Source organism: Dryobates pubescens, chromosome 17, assembly GCF_014839835.1.
Source record: "Dryobates pubescens isolate bDryPub1 chromosome 17, bDryPub1.pri, whole genome shotgun sequence".
Taxonomy (NCBI): Eukaryota; Metazoa; Chordata; class Aves; order Piciformes; family Picidae; genus Dryobates; species Dryobates pubescens.
In genome coordinates, this window is record NC_071628.1 from 3384267 (window position 1) to 3405204 (window position 20938).

At 50.7% G+C, this 20938-nt stretch overlaps 1 protein-coding gene across 2 annotated transcripts in view; it reads right to left on the reverse strand.

Moving 5' to 3' along the window:
• Positions 1–986: 986 nt before the first annotated feature.
• CHD2 (chromodomain helicase DNA binding protein 2) overlaps positions 987–20938 on the reverse strand; it is a 57939-nt gene continuing 37987 nt past the window's right edge. Inside the window, exons 11-31 of one of the 2 annotated variants that reach the window (XR_008462656.1) lie at positions 20517–20588; positions 19283–19432; positions 18382–18530; positions 17148–17244; positions 16294–16386; positions 15653–15826; positions 14588–14763; positions 13128–13169; positions 11966–12105; positions 11085–11226; positions 10796–10946; positions 9359–9481; positions 8920–9048; positions 8066–8206; positions 6749–6883; positions 5148–5326; positions 4640–4739; positions 3893–4109; positions 3262–3511; positions 1808–2486; positions 987–1224 (exon numbers count right to left, since the gene is read on the reverse strand). Coding sequence is in view for 1 of the 2 variants with exons in the window: in XM_009899023.2 (XP_009897325.2) it covers positions 2153–2486; positions 3262–3511; positions 3893–4109; positions 4640–4739; positions 5148–5326; positions 6749–6883; positions 8066–8206; positions 8920–9048; positions 9359–9481; positions 10796–10946; positions 11085–11223; positions 11966–12105; positions 13128–13169; positions 14588–14763; positions 15653–15826; positions 16294–16386; positions 17148–17244; positions 18382–18530; positions 19283–19432; positions 20517–20588 (2991 nt within the window). In the remaining variant the exon portion in view is untranslated. Of the gene's footprint in view, positions 2487–3261; positions 3512–3892; positions 4110–4639; positions 4740–5147; positions 5327–6748; positions 6884–8065; positions 8207–8919; positions 9049–9358; positions 9482–10795; positions 10947–11084; positions 11227–11965; positions 12106–13127; positions 13170–14587; positions 14764–15652; positions 15827–16293; positions 16387–17147; positions 17245–18381; positions 18531–19282; positions 19433–20516; positions 20589–20938 lie in introns of both variants that reach the window. The other variant, XM_009899023.2, reaches the window with a different exon arrangement.

The following is a 20938-nucleotide window of genomic DNA, read 5'->3' on the forward strand; positions in this document are numbered from 1 at the left end:
ATTAAAAGCTAATACCTCTGAAAAGAAAGGACCTCTTTGTTGAATACCACCACAGCAAGCGTGCCTGCAATCACAGCTTAGTGAGAAACACCTCCCATCGCCTGGCAGCTCCAAGCGGGGCTGTGGAAGACTTGCCTTCACCTCTTCCTGAGCAGGTAAACACTTTCTGGGGGCAGTGCAGTGCCCCTGAGGAAGCAAAGCTGCCCTGCCTTCGGGGAACATCCTGCAAAATGAAAGCAAAAGGGGAGAAGGGGAGCAAACCACAGCCTGGGTGCCCCCTTACAGCAGTGGGCTCGGCAAGGAGTGAAGGCAGCAGAGCGCAAGGGATGCACCGCATGGAGGGGGGACAGGGGACATTAGTGTTGGCTTGCATGCACCTTCCAAGGTGCTGGCTGCAGTCAGGAAGCCAGCCCTGAACAGCCATCTCCCTTCAGTCTTCTGGGGAAAGGACATCACAGCTTATTAGGGTCAGATACTGGCAGCTTAATAGGAGGCCCAGCTCCTGTCCCCCAGCAGAAAGAGGAGTCTGGAACAGGCTGGTCTTGAATACTGAGTTCTGGGAGGTGACATCCCCTGATACCATGCTTTGGGCAGCCCAGCTGTCAGGAGAGCTTTGTGGTCTCCAGGCATGTGACTCTACAAAGACCTAGGACCTGAGAAACAATCACCCAAGCCACCACACCAGTCTCCAGGCTGGACACTGTTCTGCACCATACACTGTGGCTCAAATACTTGGAGGAGTGTTTGCTCCAAACTCCGCAGGGCTGCAAACTCCTCTCTTCCCTCTGCCACGCTGGGCTCCTGAGACACTTGCTCCAAGGACTTTTAGGACCCAGTCCTGAATTCCTCATTCTCTCCCTGCTCACTCAGGTGTTAAGTCCCCAGGCACATTTCCAGTTTAGACAGAGAGAAGGTCTTTCAGAGCAGGTACCTTTAGGAACTCAGAGCTACTTCTGACTGCTGGGTGGGTGGCAGGAAGTGAACTGTTCCCTGAACAGTCCACTGGATTCCTCTTCAACTCTGCTCTACCATCCCTTTTCTTTTGGGTGCCAGCAGAGGTTTGTGACCACTGTTTCATGAAGCACAGAGAGGAAAAGACTTGCCCAAAGACTGGAGCACTTCAGTGGCAGAGAGATTAGGAATTTCAGGATCCCCAAATGCCCAGAGCCATCTTTTGACCTTCCAGCTCCCAGCCAGCATCTGCTGGTTCCTGGACCAGCCAAGCTGCCCATGTCAGGAGGGAAGAGGAGTTCTGTTGAGATAAATACTGTTCTCACCCCAGTTTCTTTCCTGTTGGTTAGAACTGAACTAAGCCTTTGCTAAAGGAGTCTTTTTTTTTTCTTTTTCTTTTTCTATTTTTTTCTCTTCACATATCCCAAAGCCCCTCAGAGCCAAGATTTGCCAGTTCCAGCCCTGGAGATGGGAGGAAGATCCACCACACCTCTTCTGTTGCAGGGGACACAACAGCAATCAAAGCAGAGCCAGTTTCTTGAAATGGATAAAGACACAGAAATGGTAACGTGGCCAGGAAAGCAATGGATTGTCACCAGCATGGCTCCAGCTCCTTTGGAGTCACTCTGCAGGGACATCAAGTCCCTCTTTCAGCCAAGCTTGACTGCTGAGGGACTCTCCTGTCCCTCCTTCAACCAAGCTTGGCAGCTAAGGGACACCTGTATCCCTCCCCTCAAATGTATCTTCTCATTGCCCTATGCTGGTTACACACCAAGCCCAGCCCAACCCAACCAGTTTATCCCCAACCCCAAAGCAGCATCTGTCAGGTAACATCAAGTCAGAGCAGGCACACAACCTTCTCCACCACCCTAAGCAGCACGGATCCACCTTCTTGGCTTGGGGAAACACTGGCTGGGGAGAATTCCCTTGGGTCCATCAGACAAGGACAAACACAACTAAGAATGAGGCAGAGCAAGGCTGTTTCCAATGTTCAGTCGTAGAAGAGGGTAAAGGAAACGGGAATCCAAACAAGAACCAAGACTTAGGGAATCTCTTCCTCCACCTACTCCCTCAAAATCCTCCTTGACCCAGCAAGATGATAGCAGCATGTTCAGAGTTTCTGGTTGCCGGCCTGGAGAAAGCAGCTGCTCTTGCATCAGACCAAGCATTCCGGACGTCCGCTTCGCCCCTCTCCGCCCCTCTACGCTTTCCTTACGTTCCAGTTATAGTCTGGGTTGTTTTTCTGTTCCAAGGACCTGTCCAGAGGTGACCTGTGATCCAGAGGTGACTTGGAGTCGTGGGGGGATTTCTGAGAGGGGGGAGAGCGAGGGTCCGACATGGCAGAGTGAGGCGGAGGGAGCGGCTGTTTGTAATCTGCCGATTTGTCTGTGTGGAAGGACCGGTAGTGGTCCGAGGGTCCCTGCCCATGGTAGCCCATGGGCGGCCTGTGGTCAGACATCCGCCGGAAGTCCTGCTGGTGGTAGTTCTGGGGCCTGAACTCGTCGGACCGTCGACGCTTGGAGTCGTGGTGGTGCCTGCAGAGACAAAACGAGGGGGTGGAGGGCAGGCCCCAGGGAGAGCCTGGGAACCCCCGCTGGGAGCACCGCTGGGCGCACCTCCCGTGGGTCACAGGGTGCTAGGGCTAGGCAGTGACCTCTGGAGATCTTCCAGTCCAACCCCCCCTGCCAGAGCAGGACCACAGGATCCAGCACGGGTCACACAGGAACACATCCAGACAGGCCTTGAAAGTCTCCAGAGAAGGAGACTCCACAACCCCTCTGGGCAGCCTGCTCCAGTGCTCTGTGACCCGTAGAGTAAAGAAGTTCTTCCTCGTGTCGAGGTGGAACCTCCTGTGCTGCAGCTTACATCCATTGCTCCTTGTCCTATCACAGTGCACAAGTGAGCAGAGGTTGTCCCTGTCCCTTCCTTCCTGACACCCACCCCTCAGATATTTATAGACAGTGTTCAGGTCCCCTCTCAGTCTTCTCCTCTCCAGACTGAACAGCCCCAGGTCTCTCAGCCTCTCCTTATCAGGCAGTGCTCCAGTCCCTAATCATCCTTGTAGCCCTCCTTTGGACTTTCCCAAGCAGATCCCTGTCCCTCTTGAGTTGGGAAGCCCAGAAGTGGATGCAGTATTCTAGGCAGGGCCTCACCAGGGCAGAGCAGAGGGGGAGGAGACCTTCCCTCCATCGGCTGGGCACACTCTTCCTGAGGCACCCCAGGATCCCCTTGGCCTCGCTGGCCAGCAGGGCACAGCGCTGTCCTGGGGAGCACTGCCAGGTCGCTCTCCAGGAGAGGCAGGGCGGTTACCTGTCGTAGTAGTCCCGGTGGCCCCTGTGGTCTCGGTCGCTGTTGTACTGCTCGTAGGGCCTCTTGCGGGAGAGGTTGTTTGGTCGGTAGTTGCCCGAGCTGCGGTGGGGCTCCCCGCGGGAGCGCCGGTCCCCGTAGTGGTGGTCCTTGTACCAGTGCTGCTCGTACTGGTGGTGCCGCTCCCCGCCCCACATCTGGTTGCTGTTGCCGCCGTAGTTGAACTTTCGATCCCTCTGCCATTCTCCTCGGTCTGCGGAGAGGAAAGCACCACCGGTGAGGCTCTCCCACGCTCTGGGGCGACCCCACTGCTTGCTGAGCTCTCAGAGAAATGTGTGTGTCCCTCTGGCTGTGCCCCTCTAACCGTCTCCTCCCTGGCATTCCCTGTCACATCCCTGCCAGCCTAAGCCACCCTATGGTCATTACTCCAGCAAACCTCGCTGTGTCCTCACACTCTTTCCATCACTGCCACATGGAGTTCTACACTTCAGCAGTAAGTCACCGCAGCAGCAACAGGTGTCCCATTCCATCACCTTTAAACCTGCCCTGCCAGGAGCCCCAGAAGCCTTCGTGCCCACAGCAAAGAGCCAGCAGGTTAAGAAGGGAAGGTCGCTCCTGGCCCGGCAGCGCTCACCTGCGTTGCTGAAATGCCTCTTGTTTGGATGGCCGTAGTTGTCCCGTGGGTGCCCGTGCATCTGCTGCTGGGCGTGGGAGGGGGGCAGGTGGATCTTCTGGGAGTGAGGGTTGTGAGGCACGTGAGACTGGGACATCACAGAGTCGCGGCTGGAGCCCGAAGGCTCCGGGCGGAACGGCTTCTTCATGCTGGACATGTCCTCCTTCTTCTTTTGCTCCTGCAAGGTAGAAGAGAGGGTTACAGCTCAAGAGCCCTTCCACCGCAAGATTCATACTACCTGAGCAGCAGTCCTGCCTGACAGGCTCTGGATTTTGCTGCAGACTCCCCAGGCTGTGGGTAACACACCTCTGAGGATGTGGTGAACGACCTGTGCCCGAGCACGGCACAAACAGCAGTGGAACAAAAGTGTGGGGGAGCTGCACAGGTTTGCCCCACGTGGCTGTTTTCACTTCCTCTCCTTACAGGGCAGCACTCCCAGGCTTTTCACTCTGAAGGTCAACTCAACACAATGTGCCACACCAAGCAATGCTTTTTTCTTGGTCAGGACAGCCAGGACAAAGCGACCAGTGGTGCTGGGTGAAGGGAGAAATGCCACACAAGGGAGGAGGCAAAGGCAACCACACTGTGCAGGTGTTTAGGAAAATCACAGGCTGCCAGCAGCAATAAAGCAAGCCCATGGTAAGAGGCAGAAAGCTCTGACACTTCAAGAGTGACAAGTCTCAGAGAAAATGCACTTCAAGATCTCACCTCCTCTTCCTGTGATCTTTTCTTGTGAGCCATCTTGTAGAGTTTGTGCAGTTTTCTGGCATCAAATTCTGTGAATTTGGACACAAATATCCATAGGTTCCTGGAAGGATGTGAACATGTTCTGTTAATTGCTACATCAGCAGTTTAAGTGGCAGTCACTTTCATATCAGCATCAAATCAGCTCTGCCCTCTCTGGAAGGAGAGTCTCAGCCCAGCTCAGGACAGGATGATCACGAGAGCTGGAACAAGTCAAGACCTTCAAAGTAAGATAAAGAATCCTGCACTGATTTATCTAAATGATCTCTGAAATCAATCTAAATGAAACCAGTGCAACCTGCAGGCAAAACCCTCACTTGAGAGTGGTCATGGACTGAGTGGGCTAGAGAGCACAAGACTTCACAGCTTAAATAAGAGGCAAATTTCACAGTCATCCACATCAAAGCCAGCAGCCTCTGACTACCATGTTAAACATCACAGACCAACCAAACACAGCAGGATGATCCCTCACCTTCTCCATAGCTTGATATGATCCTGGTCACTGTAGGCTTTAAGGCACTCAGAGATGCGGTCCCCAATCTTTAGGAGGCAGTTGCGTGTGTGCTCCAGCTGCTCTTGAACTGTCAGTCCCTTATCAGGCTTGTCAAGCTGCTTCAGGGCTTTTTTGACTGGTCTCATCCTTTCCTTGCACTTGAAAAAGCAACAGAGAGCAGAAAGGGATTCATTTGGCACAGGGCTCTCTACTGTTCCCTTGGTAATTAGACAGAGCTGCATCAGCATGAGGTTATTAGCTTTCTCTGATCATTAGGCAAGGAGAAATCAGCTCTGGAAACAGTAGTATGTTAGACGTGCTGCAGCAAAGCATAGAATGGCTTAGGTTGGAGGGGACCTCAGAGAGCATCTCCTGCAACCTCCCCACTGTGGGCAGGGATGCCTTTCAGCAGGGTTGGCCTCAGCCAACCTGGCCTTGAACACCCACAGGGGGAAGGCAGCCATAGCCTCCCTGGGCAGCCTATTCCAGAGTCTCACCACCCTCCTACTGAAGAACTTCCTTCTCAGATCCAGTCTAAACCTATACTGACTCAGCTTCAAACCATTCCCCTTTGTCCTGTCCCTACACATCCGCATGAAAAGTCCCTCTGCAGCCTTCCCGTAGGATCTCTTCAGCTATTGGAAGGCAGCTCTAAGGTTCCCCCTGAGTCTTCTCTAAGATGAGTCTATCCTCAGAGCAGAGGTGTTCCAACCCCTGGATCATCTTTGTGGCTTTCCTCTGGACTCACTCCTTCTGGGTCACCTGCTTTTAGAGAGGGGCAGTTTGCTTTGCAAAGTGTAACCACACAGTCTGCTCTTGCAGGGACCCCACAGCAGGCTGGGAAGGGTAGCCAAGCACTGACACACTAAACCAACCAACAGCCCCAGCTACAGGAGTGCTCACTCCACATCCTCCCTGTCCATCCCCAGCTGTGGTCACTTCCATCTACTGCTTTTACCAAAACTGAAGGACATGAGCTGAAAGCCTCACTTTTGTCAGCTGTGTGCACCAGCACTGAGCACAGACAGTAAGGCAGACAAGTTCCTGATGCCTCACTGGACCTTTCATGCATCACAGTGGATTAAAAAGCAGACCAAACTAACAGAGGCCATGCAGCAATTTTGCATTGGCATCTGTTTCAAGAGGGGTATTTATTTCAGCATTGTCCTGTGCAAGTCAGGCCAAGGAGACTCTGCCATGACAGCTTGTACCAAAAGGCTATTTTTACTGCCAGCCTTGCAGGCACATTTGCTGCAAGAGCATTTAAACAGCTAGGGAAGTGCTAACAGCTCAGGCAATTCCAGACCTCCTACAGCCATACAAGGTCACCCTCAAAGCTCCCCTGTACTTCCCTGCCTGGAAGAGCCCCAGTGGCTCCTTGGCTGTCACATGAGGCTGCAGGGTCTTCTGTAACTCACAGCTGTCAAAGGAGTGTTGGGAGCTTATCAGCTGAAGAAGAGAGCCCTTCTGCATGCTCTGTTGAGATGCTGCCCTTTTCTGCCCTGGCATCATTGGATAACAGGTAAGCAAACCCTGGCTCCCCTGCTGGGCTCTCTGCAGTGCTGGAGGAAGATACTCACTATGCTGAATGTCTCCTGGTCCAGGTCGTCATCCTCATCTTCTCCAATGGGGATGGGTTCGCTGCCTGCGGTAATGTGGACAGGACCTTGCGACCTCTTCCCTTTGCTTCCAGATTTGGCTTCACTACCTTTAGGCTTTACAAGGACAAATTACACACATCACACAGTGAGCCAGCCTGCAGGGTCCCAAGTGATCCAACTAACAACCTCCACGCTATTGTTACTGGCAGTTTGTTAAACCTGGGCACTGCTCCTACAGCTTTCCTCCCAAGCTCTCAAACCATGTAGCTGCAATGCCTCTATTTAGCTTTATGTCACCCCTGAGGGAGAAGAGAGAACCCAGAGCCAGCATTTTGGACGTGAATATGGTTTTCAGGCTCATGGGAAGGACACCAGCACTGAAGGCTTGGAAGAGAGGTTAAGCTCAAGAATATTTGCCTCTTGCAAAGGACATGTCTCTGAGGATCTGCAGCTTCATGTGATGCTTCTAGTCCTCAGACTCTCTGAAAAGCAGCCTCACATCATGGTCTGTTATGTAAACCTTGATTTCTGTGACTTATCTGCAGTCAAAGCCCTTCTGAGTCAGTGTCATACCAAAAACCACTGGAAAGCAAACTTCACCCTGGATATGCAACAAAACTTCTTGGTTTGTACTATGAGCTCACTGCCAAACCACACTGGGCATGCAGCACACACCTGTTCCTTGGACAGGTACTTCAGGTCATAGTTCTAGAAGCTTTTACCCCTCTTCCAATTTGAACCCATCCTCAGGGCAGCTGTAGTCAAAATTCAAGGGACACTGTAGTCCACAGCATGCCACTGATGTTCAAGCACTCATTCTGGTGAGTTCTGGACAGTGACAAGGACAACTCACAGTCTTGATGGCGTGGACAGTTGGGTTATTTGGGGCGAGTTTAAATTAAAGGGGAATACAGACAAGGAGCTGCCAACCCTATAATAAATCACAGCTGAAAAGCACTTTGATCTGAGTGCTCTGGGCCCTTCCCCCACCCTCCTTCAACATCAGCTATCTGGCTGTCACAGGGACAGTTGTACTTTAAAGGCAGCCTGACAAAAACTCTTCCTTTTTGCTCACATCCCATCAAGCCCTAGGATATATTTATTGCCTTTTCTGCTTTTTATTGCAGTTCTTCACAGTAAGAACTCAGGAGGGATGAAAAAAGGATAAGAGCTCACCCCACAGGGCTTTACTGATGTCCCTTCACACAGAGCCTTTAATGAATCACAGGTCTTACAGGTTGCCCTTCTGCTCAGATTGTTCTGTATCTCTTAACTGCTCCTGAGAGTACCACGTACCTTCTCCTTTTTGTCTTTTGACTTCTTTTTCTCTTTGTCACTTTCCTTTTCTTTCTTAGTGCTTGTCTGTTTTTCCTTGTTCTCTTTGTTCTCTTTCTTCTTCTGTTTCTTTTTCACTGGGCTCTTTTCCAAGCCATCCTCCTAGAAAATCAGCCAGAGCACAAAGCTGGAGTCCCTCACCTCACAAAACACTTCCACCCATGAAACGTACATCCTCGAAAAGCAAGCCAGTTTTGAGGGCCATCCAACTTTGCCCTCACACCTCTTTTAAACAGACAGCAAGCCCTGCTCAAGCAGCTGCAATCCACCCAAGCCTTGACAAAAGGACATAAAAACCAGACGAGCCCCAATCTGCAGCTAGCTGGCAGGCTGCAGATAGGCACCGCTGGCCTGTGCCAGCTGCGCTGGCGAACGTGCAGCCCCTGAGGTAGATACTGATCAGCACATGAACAAAAAGCCTTAGACTCCAAGCCAAACCACTCAAAGGCAACAGCATGACCTTGCTAAACTCCAGCTTCACCATTGGCTGGTGTACTGAAAAGGAGAGGGAAACAATTCCTCTTTCTCTCCTTTATAAGGGCAACAGGCTTTGTCCCGAGACAACCTTTTCTTAAGGCGCTCTGTGGAAGTGCGTGGCCGTGCTGGGACCCCCCCAGGACACTTCAAGCACTAAGCTAGAAGGGTAGGTGGGAAAGGTCCTCCTTCCACCCCAACAGCTGGATGCATGTTCTTGTGAGTTTGCCAGTCTCCTGTGGTCCTCCAACCCCACAGGATGTCTGCCAGGGGTGCTTCTCAAGGTGAGTTTCTGCAGTAACAACACAGCTCAAGGGAACTGATCCACCAAGTTGACTCACCTTGACTTCACCTTCTTCTGACTGGTTGTCTGAGTGCCTAGGAGGGGAGAGCTCATTCCCATGCTCATCTTTGACTTTGGGAGCCTTGTTCTCTTTCTTTACTCGTGGTTTCCTCTTCTTTAGCTTGCCCTAGTGAGAACACAGGACAAGTGAGGTCACGTGAATAGCTAGAGCTGCCTCCTGGGGACATGTCCCATGTCCTCAACAGCATGCAAACAACTGCAGGTCCTGCAGGGTGGCTAGAAGCCTGAGGAGCCTGAGTCCTTCAATAATAATTACCTGCCCCTTATTAATTGCCATTCCAGTATCACAATGCAATCAGACAACAGACAAGTCCTTATTCTTTCACAGAGATGATGTCCAGTGACTTGGGAACAGCAGCTGTCTCCCACCACCCTGTTCATCCTGAAACCTCCAAAATCAAAAAGCCACATCTCACCTCTTCCCCATCCTTCATGTTTTCTTTCTTGTCCAGATCTTTCTTCAGCAGTTTCAGTAGATAATCAACTCTGGTCTGGAGCTGCTTTCCCTGAGGTTTCTTATCTGTCTCCACAGGCAGGATCTTTGATAAAGAAGAAATAAAGTAAAATGCACCCACATTCACCTACCAAACCCTAACAGAAGAGATACACACTAGCAGCAGTCCTTCCAGGCCCAGCAAAGGGTTGGAGATGCTGCACCTTCTAGGGCAATAATAAGATTCAAGCATTTCTTCCAGCTTCCATGTAGACCCTTCCAGTGTAGCCCAAAGCCAAGCTCCTACCAAGCATCCCTCCCCTGGGCCTTCTACAGTAGTGAAAGGACCCCAAGGCATCTACCTAGGCTCTCTACAATCTTTCTTTGTAACTGTGCCAAGAAGAAGGAAAAAAACCCCAAACTTTTCCTTTTCAAACCATCTTTGGGATCTTTAGTTCCTTTGAACAGAGTTGACTCTCCCTGACACATCAGATTTGCTTGTGACAGCAGGCTGGTCCCCTCTGGCAACCTGAGGCTTTGCTGCAGCAACGACACAGATGGGGAAGTTTTAGTGGAAAACAAGGCTGCCAGGTGCCACTTTGTGGAGGAAGAATCTCAGCCTGCCAGCTAAGTTCCCTTCATACTTCATTGGAGGCTGGGGGGGTGTGTCTCAGGAAATTGTTTCCATTGTAAAATGCCTTCCTTGCAGGAGGGCTCTCAGCCACAGCCTGATCCTTGCTAAGAACACTAGCAGGGAAGTCATGGGAACGTAGCAAAGCTGGAGCAGAAATTCCCCACGTTCCTCAGCCCTGTGGCAGATCTCTCTCCTTCCCCTGTGCAGGCACAGCGGATGGCAGCTGATTTTTAACCTGGATCACCTCAATGGGGCCCCCACGAGCAGCTCTTATGGGAATGAGTGAGGAGCAGAGGAGCTAGATGGAGGCTTTCCAGCTGGCTTTGCTGCCACAGCCAGTCACGTAACCATACCCTCAAAGCCAACAGGGGCCAGCCTTGACATAAGCAGTGTCAAACCTGTGAAAAATTATTTCCACACCAGAAACTGAGACTCAGCTTCTTGTGAGATGCTGAAGGAAATATGAAGTCAGGCTTATGCCCTGCCTCCCCTATACCGTGCATGTAACCACACAGGGCAGCATTACCAGTTTCTTCCTCCATCTTTTCAGTGTGGTTCATGTGGTACTGTTCAGAGAGGGGGAAAAAATGACTGCCAATCAAATAACACAACTCTGCTTTCCATGGAGCATGCAACATTCCTCAGAGGTCACTGTTTTCCTATTATTTATTGTTATTATTTTTGGAGTGGTTACAAACATAAGCAGCTGTTCCTGGAGCAAAGCAAAACATCTTCTCTAGGAACGCTGCCACAGGCCCCAAGCAAGCAAGGAGCAAAGCAACCTACCTTATCAGACAGCTTCAGCTCTGGATCTGTTTTAATTAGCTCCCAGTTTCCATAGCCATGCTCATAAATTCCCACCAGCAAGCGAGAATCCTCCTCCACTCCCCAGTCCACATCAAAATGGGCAGCTTTGACACGGCACGTCAGGCGGTACCTGAAGGCATTTCAAACAGGAGATGCTTTTAGTGCTGTGGAGGAGGAAGCACAGACACAGGTCTAGGCCCTTCTCCTTCCACTACCAAATCCAAACCCCCACAGCCTCTTTCTGCATTGCCTTCTTAGCCAAACTCACTTCTTCCTTTCCTCTGGGTCTGCAGGAATGGATTTATGCAGCATTTCAAACTCCTCTTCGTGCTGGATGATGGATTTCACGTTGACTTGCACACCAGAGATCTTGATAGTAGGACCTCTTCTTTTCCCAGGCCCTTTGCCTGCTCAACAACAGAACACAGCAACTAAGAGAACTCTTACAGAAAGAAGTTCCTCTGTGAAAATGTCTAAACACAATGAGATCAACACCTTGCCTGCAACCTCTTATTCAAACCTAAGGCTGTCTGCTATGGCAGGCCCAGAAAAAGTAAGTGTTTTTTTCAACTAAGTCACTTTGATCTGCAACCCAAACACCTACCAGGATCATTTTCCTCAGAACCCAGCTAAGCTGGAGATGTTTCTTCAGTAGTTTTGTTGAGCTGCAACAGGCAGAGACCCAATGGGAAATCCAGCCCAGATCCCTGTACCTCCAAACTAACAGCAGGAACAGCCACGGAGGGGCTGATGATGCCAGCTCTGGGGTGTGCTGGTTGTGGATCCAGCTCTACCATGGAGCACCAGCTCCAGCACACAGCACCAGCTTGCATCCCAACCCCAGGGGCAGCTAAAATACTATCTGCTTTGCCTTGTGGCTCAGCATTAAACAAACTGACGACTTCAGCTTCTCCCCATGAAAAGTTAGGTTCAGCAGAAGCCAACAGACCCAAATGGCACTTTGCAGTCTGAGCAGAAGACTCAGGAGTTGGTGCCAGCTGCCTGGCAGAGATGGGGATGCTTTAAGTGTGTGCTTGCTCTTTGCTTTTAAGTCACAGTGGAGCAAGCCTCCCTGTCCAACAAGAGAACAGGTTTCTCACCAGCTGCACGGAACGCCCCTAAAACCACCACAATCAGCCTCTTGCTCACCTTCACTTGGATTTTCCTTCAGCTGCTCCTCATATTCCTGCATAGCTGACACACAGCTGTTGTGGATGAGCTCCCCTAACCGTTTCAGATCAGCCACAGACTTGTCCACCAGCTCAGCATCCCGGGCAATGCACTCCAGCCTGGGAAAGGGGGAAAACCTACTTGATAAAGGGTATCTCCTGCCAGCCATGCCCTGAGCAGTTGTGTCACAGCTTTTAGTAGTCAATACTGTCTGTGTGTGACTGCACCAAACACACATGAGCCAAGTTCCTGCAGGAAACTATTTCAGTCTCTTTTAAGTCTACCAGTTGCACTGTGGTGCAGATGGAGTACAACTGGTCCAATCTTTTGGATTTTTTAGGGTTAAAGCAAAGGTGACAGCTGTCTATCTCAGGCACCACAGCCCAGGTCACTGTGTCCATCCAGTGTTACTTCATGCTTTCCCATTGCCACATTAACTCCATTTGATGGTCAAAAGCTGCCATCTGCTGTCCCTTTTGCTTGGCTGAAGTTAGGAAAGCCAAGGCTCCACACACAAGCCTTGTGTTTCACAACAGAAGAATCCAGCCAGCTGAAACAACACAGTTGTGTCTCATACAACATATGCAAGGCTCCCTGCCTCAGCTCTGAGAGCTCAGCAAGGGCTCCAGCTTCCCAGACTCAGGACATGTGCCCATCTCCCTTCCTTCTTCACAGCTGGCTCTGCAGACCCACACTTGAGGATGTTGTGTGTGCCTCTCCCCGCTTCCCTTCAAGAGGGACGTGGCAGTGAGACAAAGATGCTCCCAGTCCAGTCTTGAAACTAATATGCATAGAGAAGCTTGGCAAGCATTTTGGGTAGCATTTGCTGTTCAGACAGCTGCTCCCTCTCCTTTCTAGGCAGAGTGGAAATGCCCCAAGGGCCAGGCTCTGCCAGCAGGATGATGCTGTGTGCAGCCCTCTGCCACTACCGCTCTAGCTGCTTTTTCAGCCAGCACTCATCAGCATCCATCAACTGAGACGTGAGGGACTGTATGGCAGTTTTGGGTTGCTGATCACACGACAGCAAGGCTTTGTGCTGTCTGTGGAGGTTATATCAAACACCCAGAGCAATGTGGGTATGGCTAGAAATACAATGTCCCCCCAGGATAACCCTCTGGAGCAGGGCCAGGCTGTGACTTACCGTTCGAGGGGCAACCCAAACTTCTTGTAAGCCTTGATAAACCTAATGAAAAACAACAAAGAACACAAAAACTAAACCAACTGCCATAAAAAGTGGGTCCAGTATCACAAATATTAACTAGATCACAAGTATTATTTGCAGACTGCCACATTATCAACCTTGCATTCCTCACTGATTAGCTAAGCATCACTCAAAAGACTGAGAAGCCAACTCCATTAACCCTCACAAAGAGTTTTGTGACCTTGGCTGGGGAAGAAGATGACATTATTATGAGTGGTGGATGTTTGGCAGATGAGGGAAAAAAAGAGGAGAGTCATAACTGTAGTGTAAAAAAGATGGAAAGAAAGCTTTGGCTCAGACCATGTTGGCAATAATTAACTTCATTTTCCCCCAGAAGAAAAGAGGCATTAAATCAATGTCATTAGGAAGTTTAATGCTCAGGCTGTAGCAGCCCATCACAGGGGAGCCAAATGTGGTGCAAACCATCAGAGAGGTTTGCAGACAAGGGTTGTTATTTATTTTTATGTCTTATTTTTGTTGTGAAAATCACTGCCACACAACTTTAGGGCAAGAGTCAGACACCACTGTTTCAACTGAACAGTGCCTTGTGCTGGGAGCAGTGGCTTTAGCTACTTCAATTAGTTATTTTTTCCCTCCTCTCTTGTTTTTTCATCTTTTGCTCTTTCACCCCTTTCTGCTATATCACAATAACCTAAACAGCTGCTTTAGTTCACATTGCAACACCTCCTTCCTCCTCTATGGTTTCAGGGGCTGAATGTGGGACAACTGCTGCAATCCAAAAAAGTCTGACTGCTACCTGTTTAAAAATACATCAGAACTCAAGAGTCCAGGAAAGCTCCCAGGCCTCTCTTTTCCACAAGACAAAGATCTTTGAGAAGGGCTCAAGAGTTAGAAGATATAAGAAGAAATCAATGCTCTGGAATTCAGCCCTCAGCTGACTTCAGGGACACACTGAATAAGAGCTCTCACAACCACTGGCATCCACAGCACCAGTGCTCCACATGGGGTTATTTTGCCAGAGCTGGTCTTCCACCTGAACCTTAAATGAGCAGGACTACTGCCAGAAGAACGTCAGGAAGGCCACCAGAGTCCTTGGCTTCTCCAGCTCTGTATTTCATGGGACTTAAGACCACAGGAGTAACATGGAACTAACTCAATCCACTTGGCCCAGGAAGTGCAGTTAAACCAAGGATTAATTGTAGGAAGGTACTAGCTTCACTGCAGCCTGGCTGAAGACAATCCAGACCAGAATGTTCAGGTCAGCAGCTGACAGTGAAGTGAATTACACAAAGGTGCAGAAGCTGCCCCAGTGAACCAGCTCTGCATAAGCCACTGATGTGCTTACAGGTGATCACCTCCTGGATTCATGTGGGGCTTTCTCCACCTGCATGGGATTTCTAGATCTGTTTTCTGGACTGTCTCTCGTGCTTGGCACTGACCTCCTGATTTCAGCATCAGTAAATCCTTCCACGGTGTCTTTCCTGACGCTGCGAGGACGCCCCCTGCGCTTCGGTCTCTTCTCATCGTCGGTCTCGTCGGTCTCACTCTCTGACCCAGATGATCTCTGAAGCCTTCTCTTGGTTTCTGCATCTGATTCACTGTCATTTGTCTGGGCCTGCATGTGCCAGAAAAAGAGCAGTACACTTAACAACTGCTAATCTGCCAGCATTTTCTGTCCCTCCCATGCAGTGGCACTAGTTCGCTCTCAGGCTGTAAAACACCTTGGCATCTCTTCCGGAAGATGCAGAAGCTCACAAGATCAGCCCAGAGAGGCTGCACATCCTTGCAGTTTCCAGGCTCTGGTGGTTATCCTTCCTTTAGAGGCTTCTAGCCAGCAGTTTCACAGTTGCATTTTGATTTACTGAGGTATGGGACACATTAAACCCCACTGATTACTGTGGGTTTGTGACACAGTCCCACAGGTGTGACGGCTCAGAAATCAATCCCGAGCCATCCGGTAGGAATTATCCTTCTCTCTAGTTTTCACTTTCAATGTTTTCCTCCAGCTCATCCCAGAGAACAATTCATAACCCCTTACAGTCCCATGTCCCAGAAAACTCTCCTTGCACAGCCTGCCTTCTGTTGGATAGTGGTAGATCCCATCACCTAGAAAAGAACTTGGGAAGGCACTGTATCTCTTTTGCCTTCCAGACACACACTTAGACCTGGGGATCTAGAGGGACCAAGGAGAAAAACTGCCAGAAAATGGCATCACCTGCAGTAAAATCTGCATTATACACTTGGATAGTTTGCCCTGTGCTCACTACAGGCTCTTTTTGTTTTGCCTGCTAAAGCAAGGTGAACTGTACCAAGTCCAGTGTGGGCCCTCACACTGCATTACAAGCCATGACACCAACAAGAGGTCCATGAGCTACCTCTGTGCCTTGTTCCTGAACAGCTCTGGAGAAGATAGAGCAGCACTGGGATGGCAGGAAGGCCTCCCCTGCATGCTGCCTTCATCAGCTCTCATCTCCTGCCTCTCAGTTCTTCAAGCTGGGCTGTACCTTTTTGGTGGAGCTCCTGATTCGAGGCAGCATGTAGATTTCCTCCAATTCTTTCTGCCTTTCTTCTTCCTCCACCTTTTTCCTCTGCTCCTCTGGAATGATATCGTCCCAGTCCTTCTGGGACCGCTCGTCCAGCTCCGTCTCCTCCTCCTCCATGGTTGCAAAGTTGGCCACCTTTTGTAAGCAAAACAGCACTTTCAGAAATCCTCTCCCCTGGCAGGAACACCCTAGAGCTGTCTGCTAAGCCTCAACTCCTTCCCCGTAGGAATTTTGCCAACACTTCCATAACTACTTTATAATTGATCCCTGTGTCACTGCGTTCCTGGTTGCTTGCCACGTCTTTGGGCTAGCAGCTTTTGAGGAAGTACGTGCAGCTGAAGGAGTACTGCTGAGCCTCCCTGACTTATTGGCTTTGTTTCCAAATTTGGTAAATTCTGCCCTTTGTCCACAGGCTTCCAAATCAACTTGTTGGAAATTAAATTAACAGCTCTGTACCTCCCCAGCTACCAAATCCAGGCAACCCCGTCAGCAAAGCTCTTGGTACGGCTCACATCTAACCAGGCCTCGTTTGTCCTCTCTCGCACTGACCGTGGCAAGAAGGCACAATCCTGCACCCCACCAGAGAGCTGCATGGTCCATACCTTGAACTGGGAGAGGAGCTCGTCAGTAGCACTGGTGGACACTTCATTCTCCCGTGTTTCAGCCAGCCGCAGGATCTCATCAATGTCCATCTCCTACCAGCCGGAAAGAAAGAGTCATAAAGAGGAGGGCGCTCAGCACAGGCAGGAAATAAGAGGCTTGAAGAACAGCCTGGTGGGCTGCAAAGCTGCACGTGCACCTCGCTGATATGAGCTAAACAAAGTGCAAATATCTGCAGGGTGTCATCAGAGAGGGCAGGGATTAACCACCTGGAGTGGAACAAAAGAGTCTAAACAAGGGTGATAAGAGTAGAAGAAAAGGAACATCAAGGCTGAGCAGCAGGAAAAGTTTCCAGAGTGAGATCTATTAACTGTGGGCTGTTTACCCCAGGGGAAGCTCTGCTGCTCAGGCTGTGAAGAGAACTGGGCAAAGCACTCAGCACTAAACTCTCAAGCAGCGCTGAGGCAAGGAGAGAGCGACCTACTTGACTTTGCTGTGCTGACTCCTGTCTCCGTGAGAACAACCAAAAAAGGATGCTGAGGAAGTGTTCTGAGGCAGCAGGGAGAGGAGTTCTCAGCAGGCTGTGCTCTAACTAGCTAATGAAGCCTTGGGAGCCAAGGCACTTTCTTGGTGGCCCCTGCCATCTAACCCCAAACAACAAGGTGCTCTCTCCTCAGCCCTCTGACCCCCCAGCCCCAGAACTCTCTTTTTTCAGCTTCTGCAGACTCAAACATGCCCTGTTCACTGACCTGCTCTCATGCACAGAGCAAGTACAAAGAGGCAGCACACACACCTGATCCCCCATGCACACCTGCAGAGGACTACAGACAGCTAAGTGATTTCAATTTCCAACTACCTGAGGCTCTGACTCTTCCCCTTCAAGCTCCTTGAAGAGATCTTCAGCTCCAAACTTCAGAATAGCTGTCAGCTCCTCCTTGTTGAAAGGATTTGAGCTGCAAGAATGAGGAGAAAAGTGTGTTTTGAGCTGTTAAGTCAGCATTGGTACAGCACAAAACCATGCCAAAGTTTTGCCTAATTAAAGCAAGAGGGAAATTTGCTACTCAGCACTACAAAAAGCTTTTTTATTCATCTCTTTCCTGCTCTAGCACAGACACTACTGTCAAGGGAACAATGGCTATCTGCTAGGGGGCAGAAATGAGGAGAGTCTGAGGTCACTGCCAAACTGTTCTACCATCACCAGCTGGTTCCCTCAGACCAGGATGATCTCTAGAAGGAAGACAGAAGGAAAAACAGGTAATGCATTAAAATCAGGGTTTTTTTCTGATCATCTTTATGCTATGTGTCCAAACTAACAGCAGCCTAAACCACATGTGGAAGCTGCCACTGTTTACTAGCCTCCTGCCCTGCATCCTATCAAATACTGTGAGACACCAGCAGGTGAAGCTGGTTCTGCCTCCTGACACAATCACAGAATGTTACAGGCTGGAAGGGACCTTGAAAGATCATCCAGTCCAACCCCCCTGCCAGAGCAGGATCACCTGGAGCAGGTCACAGAGGAACACATCCAGGTGAGTATCTCCAGAGAGGGAGACTCCACAACCCCCCTGAGCAGCCTGTTCCAGTGTTTCTGTCACTCTCACAGTGAAATAATTCTTCCTCCTGTTTCCATGGAGCTTCCTATGCCTCACCTTCCACCACTGCCCCTTGTGCTGGCATTGGGCATCCCCCAGCAGAGCCTGGCTCCAGCCTCTGGGCACTCACCCAGCCCAGCTTTATGAACATGAATGAGGTCACCCTCAGCCTCCTCCTCTCCAAGCTAAAGAGCCCTCAGCTCCCTCAGTCTCTCCTCATAAGGAAGATGTTCCACTCCCTCCAGCACCTTTGTGGCTCTGCGCTGGACTCTTTCAAGCAGTTCCCTGAGGTCCTTCTTGACCTGAGGAGCCCAGAACTGGACACAACATTCCAGATGCAGCCTCGAGTAGATCACTCACTTAGACAACCCAGAGCAGATGACTTACTTGGACCCCCCAGAGCAGATGACTTACTTGGACCCCCCCAGAGCAGATTACTCACTTGGACCCCCCCAGAGCAGATCACTCACTTGGACCCCCCCAGAGCAGATGACTTACTTGGACCTGCCGGAGTTGTTGTCCAGCACGGTGCGGCCGGTGGTGTCCATGCGCTGGATCACCAGGTGGTCCAGCACCATCTTCTTCTTGGCCCTCTCAATGATCTCCTCCTCCACCGTACCCTTTGTGACCAGGCGGTAAATGTTCACCTGCAGGACAAGAGGAGAACAGATCTATTCCCTGCACCTGAGCATGCTCTGCTGACACAGCAATGCATCCCTCGCTGGTTTCACAGACCAGTCTGCTGATGCCCTTCATGCACAGATGTCTCTCTTGCAGACTAAAACCCATCAGATGCTTTTTATGTCTCAGGGGGATCAGCTAAACTCAGGCTGGTTAACACAGATCCTGCAGCGTGGCTAAGCACAGAGCAACAATCTTCTGCAACAATCGTTCTCAATCCAGACTGGCACCCAACTTCTCACACATCTAATAAATCCCTAGCAAGGTGGATGTTCTGCTTTCACAGAATGGCTTAGCTTGGGAAGGGACCTCAGAGATCATCTGCTCCAACCTCCCCACCATGGGCAGGGATGCCTCTCAACTAGGCTCAGCTGCTCAAGGCCTCATCCAATCTGGCCTTAAACACCCCCAGGGAGGAGGCAGCCACAGCCTCCCTGGGCAGCTCATTCCAGAGTCCCTTGTACTCCAAATTTTTCAGAGCAAGAAAGATCAGAGTCCCCTAGCAGAGAAGTGCAACACCATGGGTTGGGTTCTTGGTTTTGAACCAAGCCTACAGAAAGGACCTGGGACTGGGCAAATTTAGGCTGTTTTTTTTGTTGTTTCCTGGCTTTCTGCTTGAGTTGGGGAGCAAAGAGACCACATTTTCAGAAGGTCTTGGAGCCTGTTTAGATGCCCACACTGAAGCCACAGAGAAAACAAGCCAGGCAACTCTTCCAACCTGCTTCTTTTGCCCAATCCGGTGAGCTCGAGCCTGAGCCTGAAGATCATTTTGTGGGTTCCAGTCCGAGTCAAAGATCACAACAGTATCAGCAGAGGCCAGATTAATTCCCAGCCCTCCAGCTCGTGTTGACAACAAGAAACAGAAGTCCTGGAGGAAAGAAAAAAGCATCCATGAGCTAACTGTCAACATCAAATAACAGTGGTGACTTCAAAGCTGTGCAAGGAAAGGGAGGGAAGGCTCTGCTGCACTCATCCAGAAAGAGGATTTCCTTCCCACACCCTGTTCACACAGGGTCAGCACCACTGGACTTTAAGGTGAGGCAGTGCTGGCAGGGGTGACAGTTGTGCTATTCCAGGAAGGGCCTGTCATGCATCCTTTTGGGACAGTAACACTAACAGCTCAGGTTAAGAGCAGCTTGGAGTCACTTTTGAAGGTCAGAGCATGCTGCCCACCACACTCCTACGGAGGCAGAGGCAAACGTCCTTTTTGTTGCCTGATGCCTGCTGGGGGTGAGATCAGCAACTACACACTGAGTCACTGCTCAAGGGCATGGGGTGCCAGGATAGAGCCAGAATGTCTGAGCCCCCAGGAAAAAGGGCAGATCCTGTGGGCATTCCTGCTCCTTTCCCACTCACTGTCTCCTCACTTGTGTCAACTTTCCAACCACCATGAAGCACTGAACTGTACCTCCTGTGTCAAGAATCCTCCTTCAGCCCAGGCTTCTGGAGGGAGCAGAGGTATTTGTCCCAGCTGGGCTGACTGTGGCACAGAACAAGTGCCTCACACCAGTCACTGTGAGTCAGCAAGCTCAGAAGAGAGGCTCGAGACACCCCCTCCTGTTAGGCTGGAGTCTGCTGCCTGCCAACGCTTAAAAGCCCCCTTTTGACTCTGCCATTTCAGACCAGCTTCAGACTGGAGGAATCATTTAGCAACCAGCTCATTTCCTGGACCATGGGAAGAGAATTGCTAAATTCTGGCCCTTCCCAGCCTCTTTGGGGCATTCTGGAGATGGCACCTGCACGGTCTGGGGGTGCAGGACATTTAAAATGAGAAACCTGGCTAGCTGCAAAGCCTGCCAGATCTATGTCTTTAAAAGTATCTGGGGTCCTGTAAAGAGAAATGAACCCAACTTATTCCCTCCTGGCAGTCACCTATGGTTCAGCCATGAATGCCCACAGCTCAGACAGCCCACCCAGACCCTCCTGAAGCAGGGCAGCCCCAGCTGTGGTACCTCAGAGCCGTCGGCGTTGAAGTGGTCCAGCGCCTGCTTTCGGATCTCCCCTTTGATCGAGCCGTCCAAGCGCTGCAAAGTTCAACGATAATGATACAAGACAGAAGGCAAAGGAGCCCTGAGGAGCTGCTGCAGCCACGTTCTGGGAGCCTTACAGCCCCCTTCCCTGCCTGCAGCATTTCATAATTAAAAATAACTGCCAATTAAAAAGAAGTGCCCTGCCTTAACCCGCGGCGGCGCCAGGGCAGGAGGGTGACACAGCAGCTCTCGTTACAGGCTGCCCGCCAGGGATTCTCTCCTCTGTGTTTACCACAGGACAGAGCCCAAAGCAGAGGCCTGCCTGTGTGTTTTACAGAGCCACACTGAACTGAAGGGACTTCTCAGCTCCCTCCAGTGTATTTGAGGAAGTGCAGCCCATAATC